Raw genomic sequence first — 15,960 nt, 5'->3', positions numbered from 1 at the left:
GTTCATTGGAGAAGAACAAGAGTTTAAGGTTGTGGTGGTTTCTCATTGGTTTTTTCCAATGCTCTACTCTGTCTAGTGACATAACTGTATTATCCAAGAGCAGAAAGCCAGATCCCTCATGTATATGGTGGCACTGGAAACTCTGCTGGCAGTACTGAAAACAGAGACGACAGTCATTGAAGCTGCCTTGTTATGGAAGCATACACAGCCCCTGGGACCCAGCACCTTGACTGTTCTGATAGTTGTCAGAAAAGGCTATTTAAGTCGCACACATGATATTTTGGTAGTCCTTAAAAAAAAAAAAGGAGGCATTTTATAGCTAAACAATTTTATTGGCTTTTTGTGAAATAAAAAACACGAAACAAACCACCATGATTAAAGGCCATAATCAGCATCAACCAAATGAACCAGCCACTTGGTTACAGTAGCTGATAACAAACACTAGTGGATATTATTGCTTATACCCCAGGTTCATTTATATGTCCATTATGTTTTGGCAAGATTACAATCACACGGGAACTTTGGTTGTATAAATTCAACTCTGACCACTCACTAAAAACTCAACTTCTACCATTTTATGATGGGATATATGTCAATTCTTCCTGAGTCTTGACATTCATCCTCTCATTCTGTCTCCTTTCTCCTTCTGCTAATGATTTACAATCCTATTGACCAAAACGTAAAGTAGATGCATTTACAACCATCCATTTCCACTCTACTGCCCTCTCCCTTGTCATGAGAGGGTGAGGCCTTTCTGGGCCTCTCCAAACTCTTGGATCTGGTGTGTACCCACTGCCAGTAATAAAGGTCCATCTATAATCCGGATACATTTTCAAATGCATATGGTTGTCAACATTGGGGTTTGGACTCAACTGTCTCCTTTCCAACTTTCGAAAGCTAGGAAAAAAAATCAACAGCCTTTAGCATCAGTAAGTTGACCTCCCAACAAAATAAGCCCCCGCCCCCGCCCCCACCACGCCCCATCCCACCACAGGTATGGCGCTGTGGCCTTGAAATGCTCTGTATGAGTGCAGTAACATCTTAATGTACAGAGAAGCAAGGACTGACCGCCTCTCCAAAGCTCCCCTGCTCAATACTTTCTGTTTTAACACTGAAAATTCAGAACGACAAAGGGTCAGGACTAACTCACAATAGCACCATTTCCTAGACTCTTGGAATAAGACTCCAGTCTGCGTTGGAGAATGCAGGGACCCTAGACGACCCAGCCTCCAGCTTTGTGCCTTCACAGGCCCCGCTGACCTTCAGCAGGGGTGGGTGGTCTGCCTCAGCCTACTTCTACGGTGGCCTGATTTTTCCCTGGGAAGAGTTAAAAATGCGTGTCTTACAAAGTGAAGTTGGCTGCAGGTGAAAGACCTGAGGAAGCCTGTTTCCGTGGGTGAGATGTCACGAGCCTGCAGACGATGGGACAAAGGCTGGGGATCCCTTCCCTTGCCCATTTCAGTTCAAGTCTTTGAAGAATCTGCACACAGAAGCATGGCAAGATCCAGGGGCACGGAGAGACACAAACCCGCACACAGCCACCCAAACACCAACGCTCTTTACGGTAGCTCTTGTGTTCAGGTCCACCAGTGGGTTTGCCCTGGGTAATGCTGGGATTGAATAAGCCCTTCTAATGATTATAAAGATTATCCTTTTGAATCTGGACAGTTTAAACAACAGAAGACTTGGTATCACTATATTTTACATGGCACATATAACCATATAATCACCAGCACTTACACGGCAAATATTGTAAATACACATTCTTGGAGCTGACTCGGTAATTATACCAGTGTTATTCGGCAGAACAAAGATTAAACACTCTCTAACTTGCGCTTGGGGGAATTTCACTCCAGCCCTGTACTTCACAGCGAAAGCATAACCCTCTAATTATGCAATAATGCCTGGTGGTCATGTGGGCAAAGAGAATCACAGGGCGACTTCATGGTTAATTTGTGGCCTGTAAAATAAAGTAATACATAGTATTTTCGTTTCAACAAAATACAAGAGACCATATAAAAATATTTTCCAATTTGGACTTTGAAACATGAAATCTGGATTTTTTTTTTCTCCTTTGTATAAAAAGAAACGAAATAACGGACTAAAGTTTATTAAGCCTTCTAACAAAAAATATACATGTAAGTTTAAGGAATGCAGTGAGCATCAACTTCCCTTTTTGTCCAGGCTCATTGATGGGGCGCTTGTGCTTTGATCCCGACAAAGATGAATGCACAACGGAGGAGGAAGATCAGTGCCTGAAACCTGAACTACGACTTATCTCTAATAAGAAGACTAATTTTACAGTAGTGCTTTTAGAAGTGGTGTGTCAGATTACTGATTTTTGTCTCTCTCCCTCCTCAGGCGACTGCCGGAGACGAATTCCAGAAGCACCACTTTCGTCTCGAGTGATGTTTGTTTAGTGCAATATCTTCCTTCTCGCGTTCCCTTTTCACACGCTGGTAGTGGTCTTCCTCCTTCAGGTACCACACCGGGGGCCAGCGGTGCCGCTCGAAGTACTCCTGGTTGTCTGGGCAAGAGAGATGCAGGTGATGAGACCCGCTGTTCGTCGACGGCTTCTATGGTCTAGGTTCCGGGCCCCGAGCTTCTCATACATGCTCTCTTCTACAGCCTCCCGACAACCCGGAGCGTGGGGATGGGGGGCAGGACCACTGGCAGATGGGACACTCAGGTTTCGAGAGTTAGAATCACTTGCCTGAAGCAGCCGGGCCCGGAGAACCTGAACCCAGGGCCGCTTGGTTTCCCAGGGGAAGCCTGCTCGCCGGCTCGCCTCCCCAGACAAGGGTGAGCCCTCCAGCTCCGCGTGCTCTGCGGCAGGGAACCCCGGGTCCCGCTCCACGCGGATCCCCCAAGCACGAAGTTCTACAAGAGAATTCCCACCCCACCGTTCCTTGTGTCACGTTGCAGGCGTGTGACCAACCGCCAGCCGATCACCAGGACTTCTCCCGGAGCTGCCCGCTGCCCGTACACCTGCTCAAGGGCACAGAGGGTCACCGCGTCAGCCAGAGGCGATGAGAACCCGACCGATGGGAACCCGCCGTCTCACCTGCGGATTTCGATTTGATCTCCTTGCGGAACTTGGAACACACGCTGTTGTAGTTGGTGCAGATGTGATGCAAACACCAGGCGGCCAGCTGGTGGGCGTTGTGGAACTACAGGGAAGCGACCAAAAGGGGGTCAGACTCTACTTTCTAAAGTGGGGCCACAGGGAAATCGTCAGCCACCGTAGGGGTGACAGAGATAAAGGGTCCGCGTGACTGATTCGGGACACCTCTTGTTTTGACTACCGTGTTTTGATGTTGGCTGTGGTGCCGACGCCAGCCCAATATAGCGTTTGGCACACCCCTCCCTTACCCCTGTGACAGGTACACCAAAAATAATCACCGTTATCGGATCAGGGGCTGAAAGCACTCCTCGCCTCCCAGCCTCCCCCGCCACTGGCCCGCCAGTGATAAATGACTGTGGTTTCTGGAAGGTGCCAGCCGGCGGCAAAGCAGCGACATGGACTGTGGTTAAGGAAGCCTCAGCCACGGAGCACCCCGTGTCGCATGTCAGAGCTCGCCTTGCTGGGGCCAAAGATCTGAAAGAGGAGACCGAGGAATGTGTGGCTGTCCTGTACCTGTCCTTTGGTTACATAAGAAAAGCGGGCGGTGTGGGCGGGGTGGTAGGGACCCGACTCTCCACAACATCTCCCTTCTGAACAGATGCTCGGGGGGAGGGAGCAGCTGAGGGAGCTGTGACCAAAACAGACTTGGTGCTCAAAATGCCACAGTCACCTCCCCATCCCTCCCCAAATCCGGCAAGTCCCCCCCCCCCCCCACACTTTGTCCGTGTCCTCAGCTATCCATTCAGTTTGTAGGTCTTGAGGCTTCTTTGAGCAGGAGAAACCCTGAAACCTACAGGGTGCTTCCCTGGGGGCCCACATCTCTGCTGTGAACGAAGGCCCATTTCCTCAGGAAATCACTCAAGAAACTCTGAGAGTTGCAACCCCAACATTATAGAGCATTTTTGCTGGTGCTTCCAACTTCTCTTGAGATCAGATTTCTTTCTGAAATTAAGAGTCGGGCGCCGGTGTCCTGGAGTTGGCTGGGACCTGCCCAAGAGTGTCAACGGTGCACATTTCTCCCCTACGCCGAGGTCAGCAATTTCACGTTGTTAAAATTGGTCAGGCGGGGGTTTTTATACCACGGACATTGGAAAATGCAACAGATCGGGTGCCACCTGTCTGCACACGGCTCATTAAGTAAACCCCGCATGCCCCTAGGCAAGGGTCTCATGAATGAGCTACGGAATGGGAGGCTCCAGCCTAAACTCTTCCTGCCCAGGCTTGTCAGGGCAGGGACTGGAGCAGACACAACTAACTGCAAGTCATCACCTCAAGTAGACTACATGCAGTACTGGGTCGTTTCATTTTTCTCCAGGAGGAGAACTTACTGGAGAGCACAAGTCATGAACTGTGCCCTGGACCTGTTTCAAGAGACCTCAAATCCCAAGTGTGGACAACCCATTCTGATGGGGCCTTGCTGGTCCTACTGCCATAGATGTCTGCTCTGGGTTTTCACTGTAACCTCTGTTAGGCTCTTTTTCAAGTTGGAATCTAATAATATGGGCTTCTATTTCTCGCACTGTCTGTGATTGCCCGGAGGGCAGAGAATCTGCCATTCATATCCACGTGTCCTTTTGTCAAGGGCAGTGCCGGATGCGTGGGGAGAAAACCACAAATACTTGTTGTGTAAGTCCGAACGAGCAGGTGGCTGTCAAGTCCGATTCTGCCCTTCCCCCTTTTGAATCCGAACTATTCTTCTAGCCACAGGTGGAAAGGCAACTTGGCCTGCTACTTGCCTCCTTCCTCCCCCTGAAACCAGCTCCTCTCCCTTGCTTGAAAAAGATCCACTCAAATCACCTGACCTAAGGCTTCATAAACCACTGCCCTAACAGAGAGGGAACAAAGAAAAACGAACCCGATGGGCTGAAGAAAGGACTGAAGAATTTTTTCTTCACTCCTTCAGAGTGTAAACTCACTGTCAGTAAGTCCATGCCAGGGACGAAGCATCCCGCGTATGCGAGAGGGTTCTACTCTTCACACTTTCTTGCACATTTTCTTCTGCCTGATTCTCAAAATAATCTGTAAGTTGATAGGATGTGAATTATCATCCCCGTTCCTTACAGATAAGGAAACTGAGGCAGAGTTTGGCTTCGTGCCTTGAGTAAGTTATTCGTCACAAAGCTGAAGCCGGACCTCGGGGCCTCTCTGGAAGAGTGCAAGTGTGTACGGGGATTATGGAATCATAATATTGATATTAACAAATACTGATTTTGGAAAACCCCAGGTGAGCTGCAGTGAGAGGTAGGGCATTACAGGGCTTTATGGAGTTCTAGAAACCGTCTGATCTTGGCCAATATGTGTCCAAGAATTCAAACAAGGAGGGACAGAACCTTTCCCTATCATGCCCCAAGTTGTTCTCCCACATGTGAAGCTGGTGCCTCGGGGGACAATGGGGCTGGCGTGGGGTAGGGTCCGTGTTGTTTTCTCAAACGAAGCCCAGCAGGGGGAATGGTGCATGAAACGTGAAACTCTCAGATCTTCTCAGTGTACACAGGGCCCTCTGTGACTCAGTGGTGACATCTTTATTTAGACAGATGCAACAGCGGAATGTTTTATCAGCATTAAATGAACTGGTTGAACACACTTACAAGGTGAAAGGCAAATTGTTACAAACCTGGGCCAATTCCAAATAGGAGAGCACTTCCCCGTCAATGCCCACGCCACTCATCGCGGCCTTGGTCAGCTCCTGGACGGCATACTGCTCTGGGGAAGAGAGAGAACGGGAGACGGTCGAACCATACCCTTGCAAGCCAGACACCTCAGCTGCAGAGTCTGGTCTGGGACCACCTGAGAGGAGAGGAATACGGGACGCAGCTCTGGCAATCATGCGAACTGAACTCAGGGCCCACTGTGATGGGGGGCCTTTCAGCATGGGGAGTTCTGGTCTCGGGCCACTGCACCGACTTGGGGACACTTGTTCGTGCTTCTGAAATAGCTGGAGTCCTCCAGACCTTCATTGCCCAGTACGGTGACTACTGGCCACGTGAGCTGATTGAAACTTAAATTGGTATTATAGAAAATTAAACATTCACACCCTCAGCCACACTAGTCTGAATAGTGAAGTGCTCAACGCCACATGTGTATTGGGCAACACGGACACAGAACATTTCCATCATTGCAGAAAGTTCTATTGGATAGTGCTGCTCTACACAGTTCAGTGCCTTCCTAGAATCCTTGAGACTCTCTAGTATCTCCCTGTTTCACAGTTTCCCCACTCATATCACTCCAATTCTCCATAATCTCTGAGAGTGGAAGGACTGAGTAACGGGGATGAATCCATATGGGGAATTAAAAATGTGGATGCAGATGTCTTTCTCAACAGCTGCAGATGGGTGACATTCTGTTCAGCCCGTTAGATTCTAAAGACTGGGGGGGACCTTCAACTGGAAGTAACAAAAATCTAGCTGGGAGAGCCACTTCTGCCTGGGAGCTGTGCCCAAGGCTTCTAAGCTGAATCTAAATTGTGGTTCTGAGCCAGAGTGGGCTCTTGCCTCTGTTTGGGCCGTCCCCTGCCTCTGGGATGGACGCGTGTGGGTGCAGTCTAGGCCCACGCTCCTGGCTCCTTGAGGTCGAGGCACTCTCCTCACCTCTCACACGCATCTGTTCTAATCCAGGAAATTGTCCCAACCCTGTTTACCTTCTGTTTACACACTTGGTAGTCAACATGCCTCTACCTGGTCAGTACGATATCTAGATGGGAATGGTTTCTTTGGCACAACTTTCGTCAGATGGCTTGGAAAAGAACTATTTGGAACTACATTTTCTGCACAAGTCATCAGGCTTTTTGATTTTAGGTAACAGCAACATTTCTTGATACTCATTTAACACATTGGCTTGCAACGCATTTTTACCCCTGAAACTGATGTTTAAAAACGATGTTCTGAATGCTCCATACTTACCCAACATTACAAATGACTAAAGGGATCATCTTAGGCAGCTGTGTATTTAGTCCTAGCAGTGACAGTAGCATTGAATAACAAAAGGAAACAGGCAGAGAAGTCTGCAGTTCACACCAGAACCTCTCTCTGATTCAGTTCCTTTCGCGGAGAGGTCGGTCCCATGTTTTCATCACCATTGCTTCATATTTAAGCAAAAACGGCACTAGTTCAAGATTAATCACAAACCTCGTTCAACAGATTTGGTTCCAAATGGTTTTTGACCATTTAAAAATAAGAAATTCATCCTCAAAGGATAAATACTTATAAACACTGGATAGTCAAATGGTCAGAAGCTACACTTTTGAAAAAAGGAACTGCCCGCCGCAGCCTCCTAGAGTTAACATTTGTAAGCAGGACACTCTTGTGGACCTGTGACTTCGGGGGTGTGGGTTAAAAACGGTTTTTAAAAAGTGAGCAGCAGTGCTTCAACGATCTCGTTTCTATCTTTCTATCCAGTGGGGGAAGAAGGAAGGTGTGGAGAGGACTTGGGTCTCCAGCTGGCCGAGTGTAGCAGCAACCTGGAGTCCAGAGAAGTGCATTTCTTTCTAAAGACACTGCCAGAAAGTCAAGTGCAGATATGACCAGTTGGTTTGTTCAAACATTCATTTTCATTCATTTCATGATTCAACACGTATTACTGGGAAGCTAATACGCTCAGGCGCTTTGCTGTGTGCTGGGGACACAAGCCGACGTACAGAACTGCCACAGTTTCTGCTTTTGCGGCTAACAGGAGTCAGCTGATGTAGTGACAAACGCCCTAAATGCTAATTGACCCGCCTGGTGAATGAAGGCGAAGGTGCACATTGAAGAAACAGGTATGTGAATAATACATGTATCCTATTTAGACCTGCTTCAGCCTAACAACTGAACGTGTCCAGAAATGATGCATAAGATTCTGGGAAGTGAAGCCAAGTCCCTCTTTCTTCTTTCTCCCAAAATGCTCTTGACAATGTCAGAACATTTTCTAAAATAGCTTTAAAAAAACCACTTACATAAGGCTTACTAGGTGCCAGACACTGTTCTGAGGACTTTATATATATCTTAACTCCTTAGTCTTTGTAACAACTCAGCAGGAGAATAACATGATCCCATGCTGGAGAGAGAGCGAGCGGACACGGAGTGAAGCGTGAAGTCATCTAGCCAGTAAACGGTGATGTCAGCATCTGAACCCGAGCAGCCTGGCTCTGCAGCCTCTGTTTTTCCCCACTGCCTCCTCTCACTCTGTCTTAAAGACTGCGTCTGAGCACACGTCAGGGGAATCATATGGACACCACGGTTTTATTTCCAGTCCCACGGTTCACAGATGAGGCAGAGTGCACAGAGCCTGGGTCTCAAGGGCAGGGGTCACGCAACACTCATCTTGATAACGGCGTCCCCCCTACAGGGTTGACCACAAAGTAGGTGTTAAGAAATATTTGTGGAATTGAAGTGGGCTGTCTGATGCATCTGATCAATTTATATCACCCTGCACAAGACAGTCCTATACTGGGTGATACAAATTTAATTTTTATTCCCTGGAAACGATGTATTTGTTTAAATGTGATTTTGATAAATTTGACAGTCAGACCCTGCATGGCCCCGAGTCATCAGACTTACCTGCGAGTGCAACCAGGTGTGGCAGGCAAAATCTGTTTGCCAAGGCAATTAATTCCAGCGGGTCCAGGTCCAAGTTAGGTGACAACTGCTTGGTATAAAGGTAATCCAATACCGCTTGCATTGACATCTTGTTTATGTTCGGGAGATACACCTGAAACGTTATTTGAAAAGCTAAGTTCTGCTGAAGAAAGCAGTGGGTGCATTTCCAGGCTATACTGCTTATAAATATCCTATGGTACGATTTGATATTGGCAAGCCTGGGACACCTGCTTTGAGGCCACATGTAGAGTCATTCGCTATTTACTGCTTTAAACATAACAGTTTGATTTGTAGAGGACAAAGGAGTGGGGCTGCCTGACAAAGCCTGATTTGGAATTTTTAAATGGCTATTTGGACTTATAAATCAGACAAATGGGCTGTAAATGGATGATGACATTATGGGCTCTCCTCGCCAAGTACCTTCTAATACTCTATTGTGGGGGAAGAAATCTCCTAGCAACAGGACAGGTGTCGGGGGGAGCTGCAGACCACACTGTTGCTGACACACGATGGAGCCCCGCTCTCGAAGATGTCAAAACAGAGGATGAGCAAACACCCTAATTGCCACAGTGACTGGCTTGATTCCAACGTTCTATCAATATATGCAAACATAACATCCACACTTTGTTATTTTTCCTATGGTAATACCGCATGCATTCAAAATTCCTGGAACATTATCAGGTTATCAGGAGATTCAGAGAATCCAGAGAAATCCTTACCTGGGACATGTGGGCAAGAGTTGGCTGGGTCTGGTAAACTCTCCTTTGTAGGATTTACCTAAACGTGAGACGTCCTGAGCCCCTGAAGTTCTTGCCAGTACTGACACCTGCTAGAGTCTGCTAGAGAGCCAGGGCAGGGATCAGTGAGGACGTACACGGTGGAGCAGCCCAGACTCAAACTCACCCCACAAGACGGGCCCCGGTATAGTTTAGAACAGTCCACTGCCCCTGACTCCGGGGATGATGGTGGGGATACAAATTAAACTTAAAGGAAGGCCTCCTACACACGCGGTACTGTACTAAGCTTCCCACACACAGTATCTGATCTGATCCTTATATTCTCCCTAGGAGGAGAAAACTATCATTTTTGCCATTTTACAGGTAAGGAAATTGAGGTTCACAGAGGGTAAGCCCCCTATCCAAGGTCATGGAGCTAGTCAGTGCCTGGGATTTGAACCGAGGGAGTATAATTCTAAGGTCTATGCTCAGAACCGCTGTGCAGTACAAGAAACCCTTCGTGGCAAGGAAGCAAAGGTCTAGATCACAGTACAATAACTATCACACTAACAGTTCTTAAGAATTAGATTTCTAAGTTCAAAAGGATGAACAGTATTAACTGCCTTTTTCTGGTACTTAATAAATTTCTATACACCATATAAAGATACATGATTATATCTCTATTACACATGATTACATCTAAATGATATACCTAATCTTTCTCTTTACGCATATATTCCCTCCCCTGTCTACATGGGGCTCATGGCCAGTGTGTTCCGGTGTCATGGCTCCAGAATCATTTAAGCTATAGCAACCTATATCATCGTCTTGCACAGCCACTGGCCACCACAGAGGGAACATCCTGCCAGAGAGCGTTCTCTCAATGTATCAAAGTGAAGGCCCCCCCCCCAAACTTTCCTAGAAATAGTAAAAAAACTACACACCTACCCCCTTTCGGACACAGTTTATGAAAACAATTATGATCTGGTAAATAAGCTGCATGGGTTGTTACCGTCAAGGATTTGACAAGTGTCATCATTGCAAGTTTCTAGCACAGCCTTGACAATAGATACAACTTGGCAGGAAGAAACTGTTACTGATGTCATTTTTAAAATAAAGAAGCCATTGTATTGTAATTGATTGCTGTTCCAGTGAATCTAACATCGGTTATACTTGGGTATATGCTTCCGTACATATATGTTGACACAAACATGCATTTATCTTATACAGATCAGGTCCGGATTAGCACAGTTTTCTAGATAATTGAAGTTGTGAAACTTTAAAATTTGGACCATTTTGATAGTGAAACTATATACATTTTACCAAGTCCTAAGTGCTATAAAGTATTAGTGATCATAAATATAAAAAGTCCCAGAGCTTTCGGTGAACACCTGCTCTCAGCTATGGGGATGTCTGCTGTTTTGGAAAATAATGGCTTGGACGACAAGGCAAGAGGCTGGTGCAGGCCCAGGAGTTTGTCACTAAAATAAGTGTGACCTCCAGCAAATCATGCACCCTCTCTCATCCTCAGTATCCTCATCTGTTATATGGGGGGAATTTGGAAGAGGTGATAACCTACAGCTTTTTCTTCTTCACTGAGACTCTGGATTTTGAAGGTATTTGGGTTACCTTAGCATTTTTTAGTAAGAGTGTGTTCTAAGTCATGACCAAATGAACATCCGAAGCGAAAGAAATTATTTTTGGCAGCAGGAGAAGACAGATTCCTGTAAGCAGCCCTGCCCCAATACTTCCAATGTCTTCAGCGTGTTCTGACATTTGTAATCATCCATGACCTGCTCTTTCCTTCTTGCATAACACGATGCTAACAGTTTTTTGAAGCGATGGCTTTGTTGGGCAAATAATGCTCGGGACCCTTGGAGCGAATGAGAATAAACTAAAAACACGTTCAGAGACTGCACCTTTTTTTCTCTCATTTTTTTTTAAAAAGACTGTTTCTGTGATTTTAATGTTTATGTATAACAATGGAGACCTCATTTCACAAAGCTACATAAGAGATGGAATTAAGAATTTTGCATCCTACCTGCTGGATGTACCTTAAAAAAAAAAGTCAGCAAAGAGAATGTAATGCTATCCTAAACAACGTCCCATATTCCAGTTTCGTTGGTTTAAAATTTTAATTGTGAAGATCAGCTCAGACTATTAGGCTTATAATTAGAGACGGTCTCATAGAGAATGAGAAAGTATTCCAGATCCAGAGCATTGCTAACTACAAGCCAGGCATGCATTTTTAATGAACCACTTGCTGAGTACCTCTGGGGAGAGAATTATGCTTACTGCTACATTAAAAGTAATGAGAAAAATATAAGTAAAATACAATGTCTTCTTAAATACTAAGTGACAAAAAATGTTAAAGTAACATCAATGTATATTTTATTCCTTTCTGGATATGCATGAGGATTCTAGTAATGCAAAAAAAAAAAAAAAAAAAAAAAAAAAAAAAAGACTGAATTTTGAGGGGGAAGTCTGATTTTCACAGGGCAATAAAGAGTTAACGGGTGCCCTAGAAAAGGACAGATCCCAAGGGCCAATACAAGTCCATACCAGTCATGGAATATTTACTGAGAGTTTAACTGATGTTCCTCCCTCCCCACGATCCCTCTAACCAACTTCACTAGTTTAGGAAGGGATCCGGGGGCTTTTTAACTTAGGGCTTTCAGGGGACAAAGATTTCTAATCCCTCATGGAAAGAATTGAACAAGAGTCCTCCAGGACAATGGTCACCGCTATTTCTTGAGCTTTTGTATGTTCCAAGCACCAAATTCTACGTTTACACATATATTCTCCTGACTTATCTGCCCTCTGAAGACAGTTCTCTTGTTATCCCCCATTTTACAGGTTTGGAGAGGGTCGTCACTTGCTCAAGGTCAAGCTGAGACTAGAGTTCATAACGACACAACCATGATAGTCTACAGGGGAAATCAAGGGAAGGGGCAGGCAGGGGCACACGGGTCAACAGCTCATGGCATTCTCCAGACACTGGTTAAAGGATTTTGGCACAGACCTTTGGTTGCTTGGGTCCATGGTCTCTGTCTTCTAAGTTGGGTAGAACCTATCCATACCTATTAGCCTCAGCTATGGCGCTCACGACCTAGTCGTTCTAGGAGGTCGTGCTAGATGGGTGGCCCTCCAGGAGAGGCTGTTCACCATATACGTGTGCATTCACAGTCACTGCCAAGTTTTTATTTTGGTCACCTCTCCTGCACATTTTAATCTGGAGACGATTACAGTCCATTCTGGGAAGGGATAAAGGGGATTAGTATTTGCGAGGTCAGCTCTGACAGTGTCCCTTTGTGCCTGGGTTCCTGACCCCGATCAACTTCGCTGGGTTCATAGCAGGTGCTCGGCCGCACCATCAGCACACATTGCAGTGAGCTGGGGAAATTAGGGAAGCAAGCCTCCCGGCCCTTTATCTCTGGAGATGACTGAAGTGGGTGAAATGCCATTTGGATGAAGTTTTGTTAATCAGTGCCTTCCCCAGATTTTCTTGCAAGTAAGAGTGAAAGAATATTAACCGTGCCAACATCACAATAAGACTAATAGCAGCTACATTTACTTAATGCTCCTGGGGTGATTTGTAAGGACTGACATTTGCCCCTCACTACCGCACTGTGGGGTAACATCATGCTTTCCAGATAGGGAGACCGGAGCTCAGAAAGGTGGTCGCTGCCCATGGCCACACAGCTTCTAAATGGAGGAGCTGGAATTGCGGCAGTCTCCGGGACATGGCTCTGAGACGCCTTTGATGGCATGGGAAAGACTTCGTTAAGGTACAGCTGGGGACGTACTGATTCAGAAAGGCTGGTAGACTCCAAGTGAGGTCAGCAGAATAATTCTAATATTTTTTCCCCACACAGCAGACAGCCTTTTGCTGGGGGCTGGTGTAGGAGCAGCTGCAGTTTGTTCTGGAAGCAGGAGGTAGCCTAGTGACCTCCTCTGCCCCAGCCATCCCTGGCTTGTGATTCTGCTTCCCTGCTCGGGGATGCAAATTCGGGCTCCTGGGTCACGATGGGAGTACTCAGATTTCTGGTGTGAGTGCCCCTTTCGAAAAGTTAGCTATTGTTTTCTTTATTTCTTTTAAAAGTGTGGAGAGATGCTGAGATATGCAAAACAAGCCTCTTAGGACAATAAACTTGATGGGGTGTCCCCGTGTTTTTTAAAAAAAGATGGTTAAAAAATACTTGCAAAACTCAACAAAAATGCTTGCTCTTCTAGACTAAAGTTAGAAGTGCTGGAGTGGAATTTTTCTTTCTTTTCCAACTCAGTTTGTAAAAAGATGAACACGTAGGGTCTTCAAGACACTGCTTGCTCTGCCCTAAGAACAGCCTTCTTCTGGAGATAGGGCCAGCATGTGAGAAGTGCCTCAGTGGCTTCGCTAGACCTAAGGGAGGCGTGTGCACAGGCGCGACCATTTGCTCCATTACTGTTTCCTTCCAGTTAACAAACCCTTGGAGGAGGCAAGTTGGGGCCGTTGCTAAGGAGTGTTGCAGCTCAAAGAGGCCATCCAGGGTGTCCCTCGTGGGGCAGATGAGGAGACTGAGGCCCAACGAGGCCCTTCTTAAGGCCCACCGTCTGGTCAGGGGCTCAGTGGAGCCCAGGATGTGGGTGACTGAGGAAGTTTTTCACAGCCTTGAACTTCTGGAAGACAGACTCTGCCCCTACTGTATGTCACTTTGACGGTATCTTGCTTGGGGACATTTATTAAAAGGTGGAGCTGATTGTGTTTTACGAATGAAAGCAGTGGGCAACAGACAACAGCTCCTCCTAACTGCAAAATTAAGAAGAGGGTGACCTGGTGCTCAAACATTGCCTAAGGAACTGGTTCAGGGAAGCAGTTAAAGAACTGAAGGCAGCTGCTTAATCAAACACACGCACATTCCTAACGATACCACTTGGGCTTTTCAGAAGGCACATACCTCACTGTTGGCACTTTCCACAAACGAGCCCCCGAACATGGCGGCCATCCACCTGCAGCTACAGATCAGCAACGGTTTGTGGGCACTGATGGCTCCATCATCCAACCTAAATGTCACATCTGCCCAGGGATTGAGGAAACATAGCCGTGAGCCAGCTTTGCTGGGAGTTCTGCCCATATTCATCAACCTACATCTCATACTCTCTCTTCCGTAGCTTTCCTTAGTGATTTTGTATCAACCTCCACCTTTGGAACACGCAATTCCTTCTACATCACCCTGAGGATTAACGGTAAACATTTAAAATTACACATAAGCTCACAACACAAATTCTCTGAACCATACAGTAACCTAAAGGAGAGGAATATTTTTCCCCCTTACTATGAAAAATTTCAAAATAATAGAACAGTGGAAGAAACAGTATATTGTTAACTCTCTACTGTGTTTGTTTTGGCTGTATGTGTGTGTGTGTGTGTGTGTGTGTGTGTGTGTACATAGTATGTCTGTATATGTATATATACATGTACATATGGATATGTGTATATATATTTGTGTAGACTTTTTTAACAGATACAATGACATTTTGAACTACTTTATCAACAGTTTTCTAAAAATAAGAACATTCTTCTAGATAATCGTTATCATGCCTAAGAAAATTAGCAATGATTCCCTAATTTCATCCATTATCTAGTTCATATTCAAAATTTTCCAATTATCTCTAAATTGTATTTGTAGTGGTTTTTTTGTTTTTGTTTTTTTTTAGACAATCCACTTGAAGCTCCACATTGTATTTGGTCACTATGCCTTTGCATTAAGGGGAGAGCGATTTTATTCATTTCACTGAAGGTCCATTGTTTAATTTACTGCAGGTTGGTAACATTGCTTTTCATGAACTTTCAAGATGGCTTCTATTTCATGATGGTCAATGTTTCAGGTAAATATTATTTATAAGCTTGAAAATTAATGAATAGACTCAGTAGTCAATGACTAAAGGTATAGTACTAAATGTGTATCATCATGACGGGCATTTTGAATGATAAAGACAAAACAGAAGTGTCTGCCTAAGTAAAAGTCAGAAAGTCACATTTTTACAATGAAATACACACATACACAGCAATTTCAGAATTTAGTATAAGTCTGTGCAAGCAATTACGTGAGGATGTTCTGGGCAGCAGATGGCATGGTTATCAAGGACAAAGAAGAGGCGAGGAAAATATAGAAGAGCAGGGAAAGGAGTGTGAGAAAGACAAGGAAAGGAGGTAGGCAGATGAAGCACCCCAGATGGGAACGCAGACGGCTGCCAGTATCACCTCGAGGATTTCAGGGCCAAAGGGTCAGTGGAGAGTAGACTTGGTCAGGGAAAGGAAGCCAAAGGGGAATCGTGAGCATCAGGCTGACTGGCTCTTGCTCAGGCTCAGGGGTAATGTGACCCACCTTCGAGAAGCACTGTGATAGCACGGTGCTTTAGAGGGGAGCTTGTGTGCAAATCTTGCTCGACTATTTACTACGTGTATAACCTGGGGCAAGTTACCTACCCTCTTTGTCCGTCTGCAGAACAGAATAACCTCTAGCCCTTAAGTCTGATGAGAATGAAATAGAAGGATACATGCAAGCTA

At 45.7% G+C, this 15,960-nt stretch overlaps 1 protein-coding gene across 33 annotated transcripts in view; it reads right to left on the bottom strand.

Moving 5' to 3' along the window:
• Positions 1 to 311: 311 nt before the first annotated feature.
• The window catches only part of RHOBTB1 (Rho related BTB domain containing 1), a 117,020-nt gene continuing 101,371 nt past the window's right edge, over positions 312 to 15,960 (bottom strand). For 17 of the 33 annotated variants that reach the window (XM_057308243.1, XM_057308237.1, XM_057308246.1 and 14 more), the window contains 5 exons: positions 14,348 to 14,466; positions 8,659 to 8,809; positions 5,739 to 5,827; positions 3,065 to 3,170; positions 312 to 2,880 (listed from right to left, as the gene is read on the bottom strand). In XM_057308243.1, the coding sequence (XP_057164226.1) occupies positions 2,477 to 2,880; positions 3,065 to 3,170; positions 5,739 to 5,827; positions 8,659 to 8,809; positions 14,348 to 14,466 (869 nt within the window). In that variant the 3' untranslated portion in view covers positions 312 to 2,476. The remainder of the gene's footprint in view (positions 2,881 to 3,064; positions 3,171 to 5,738; positions 5,828 to 8,658; positions 8,810 to 14,347; positions 14,467 to 15,960) is intronic. The other 16 variants (XM_048218735.2, XM_048218743.2, XM_057308250.1 and 13 more) reach the window with 1 other exon arrangement.

The sequence above is a fragment of the Ursus arctos genome, unplaced genomic scaffold (assembly GCF_023065955.2).
Source record: "Ursus arctos isolate Adak ecotype North America unplaced genomic scaffold, UrsArc2.0 scaffold_7, whole genome shotgun sequence".
NCBI lineage: Eukaryota > Metazoa > Chordata > Mammalia > Carnivora > Ursidae > Ursus > Ursus arctos.
This window is presented reverse-complemented; position numbering and strand designations above follow the sequence as displayed.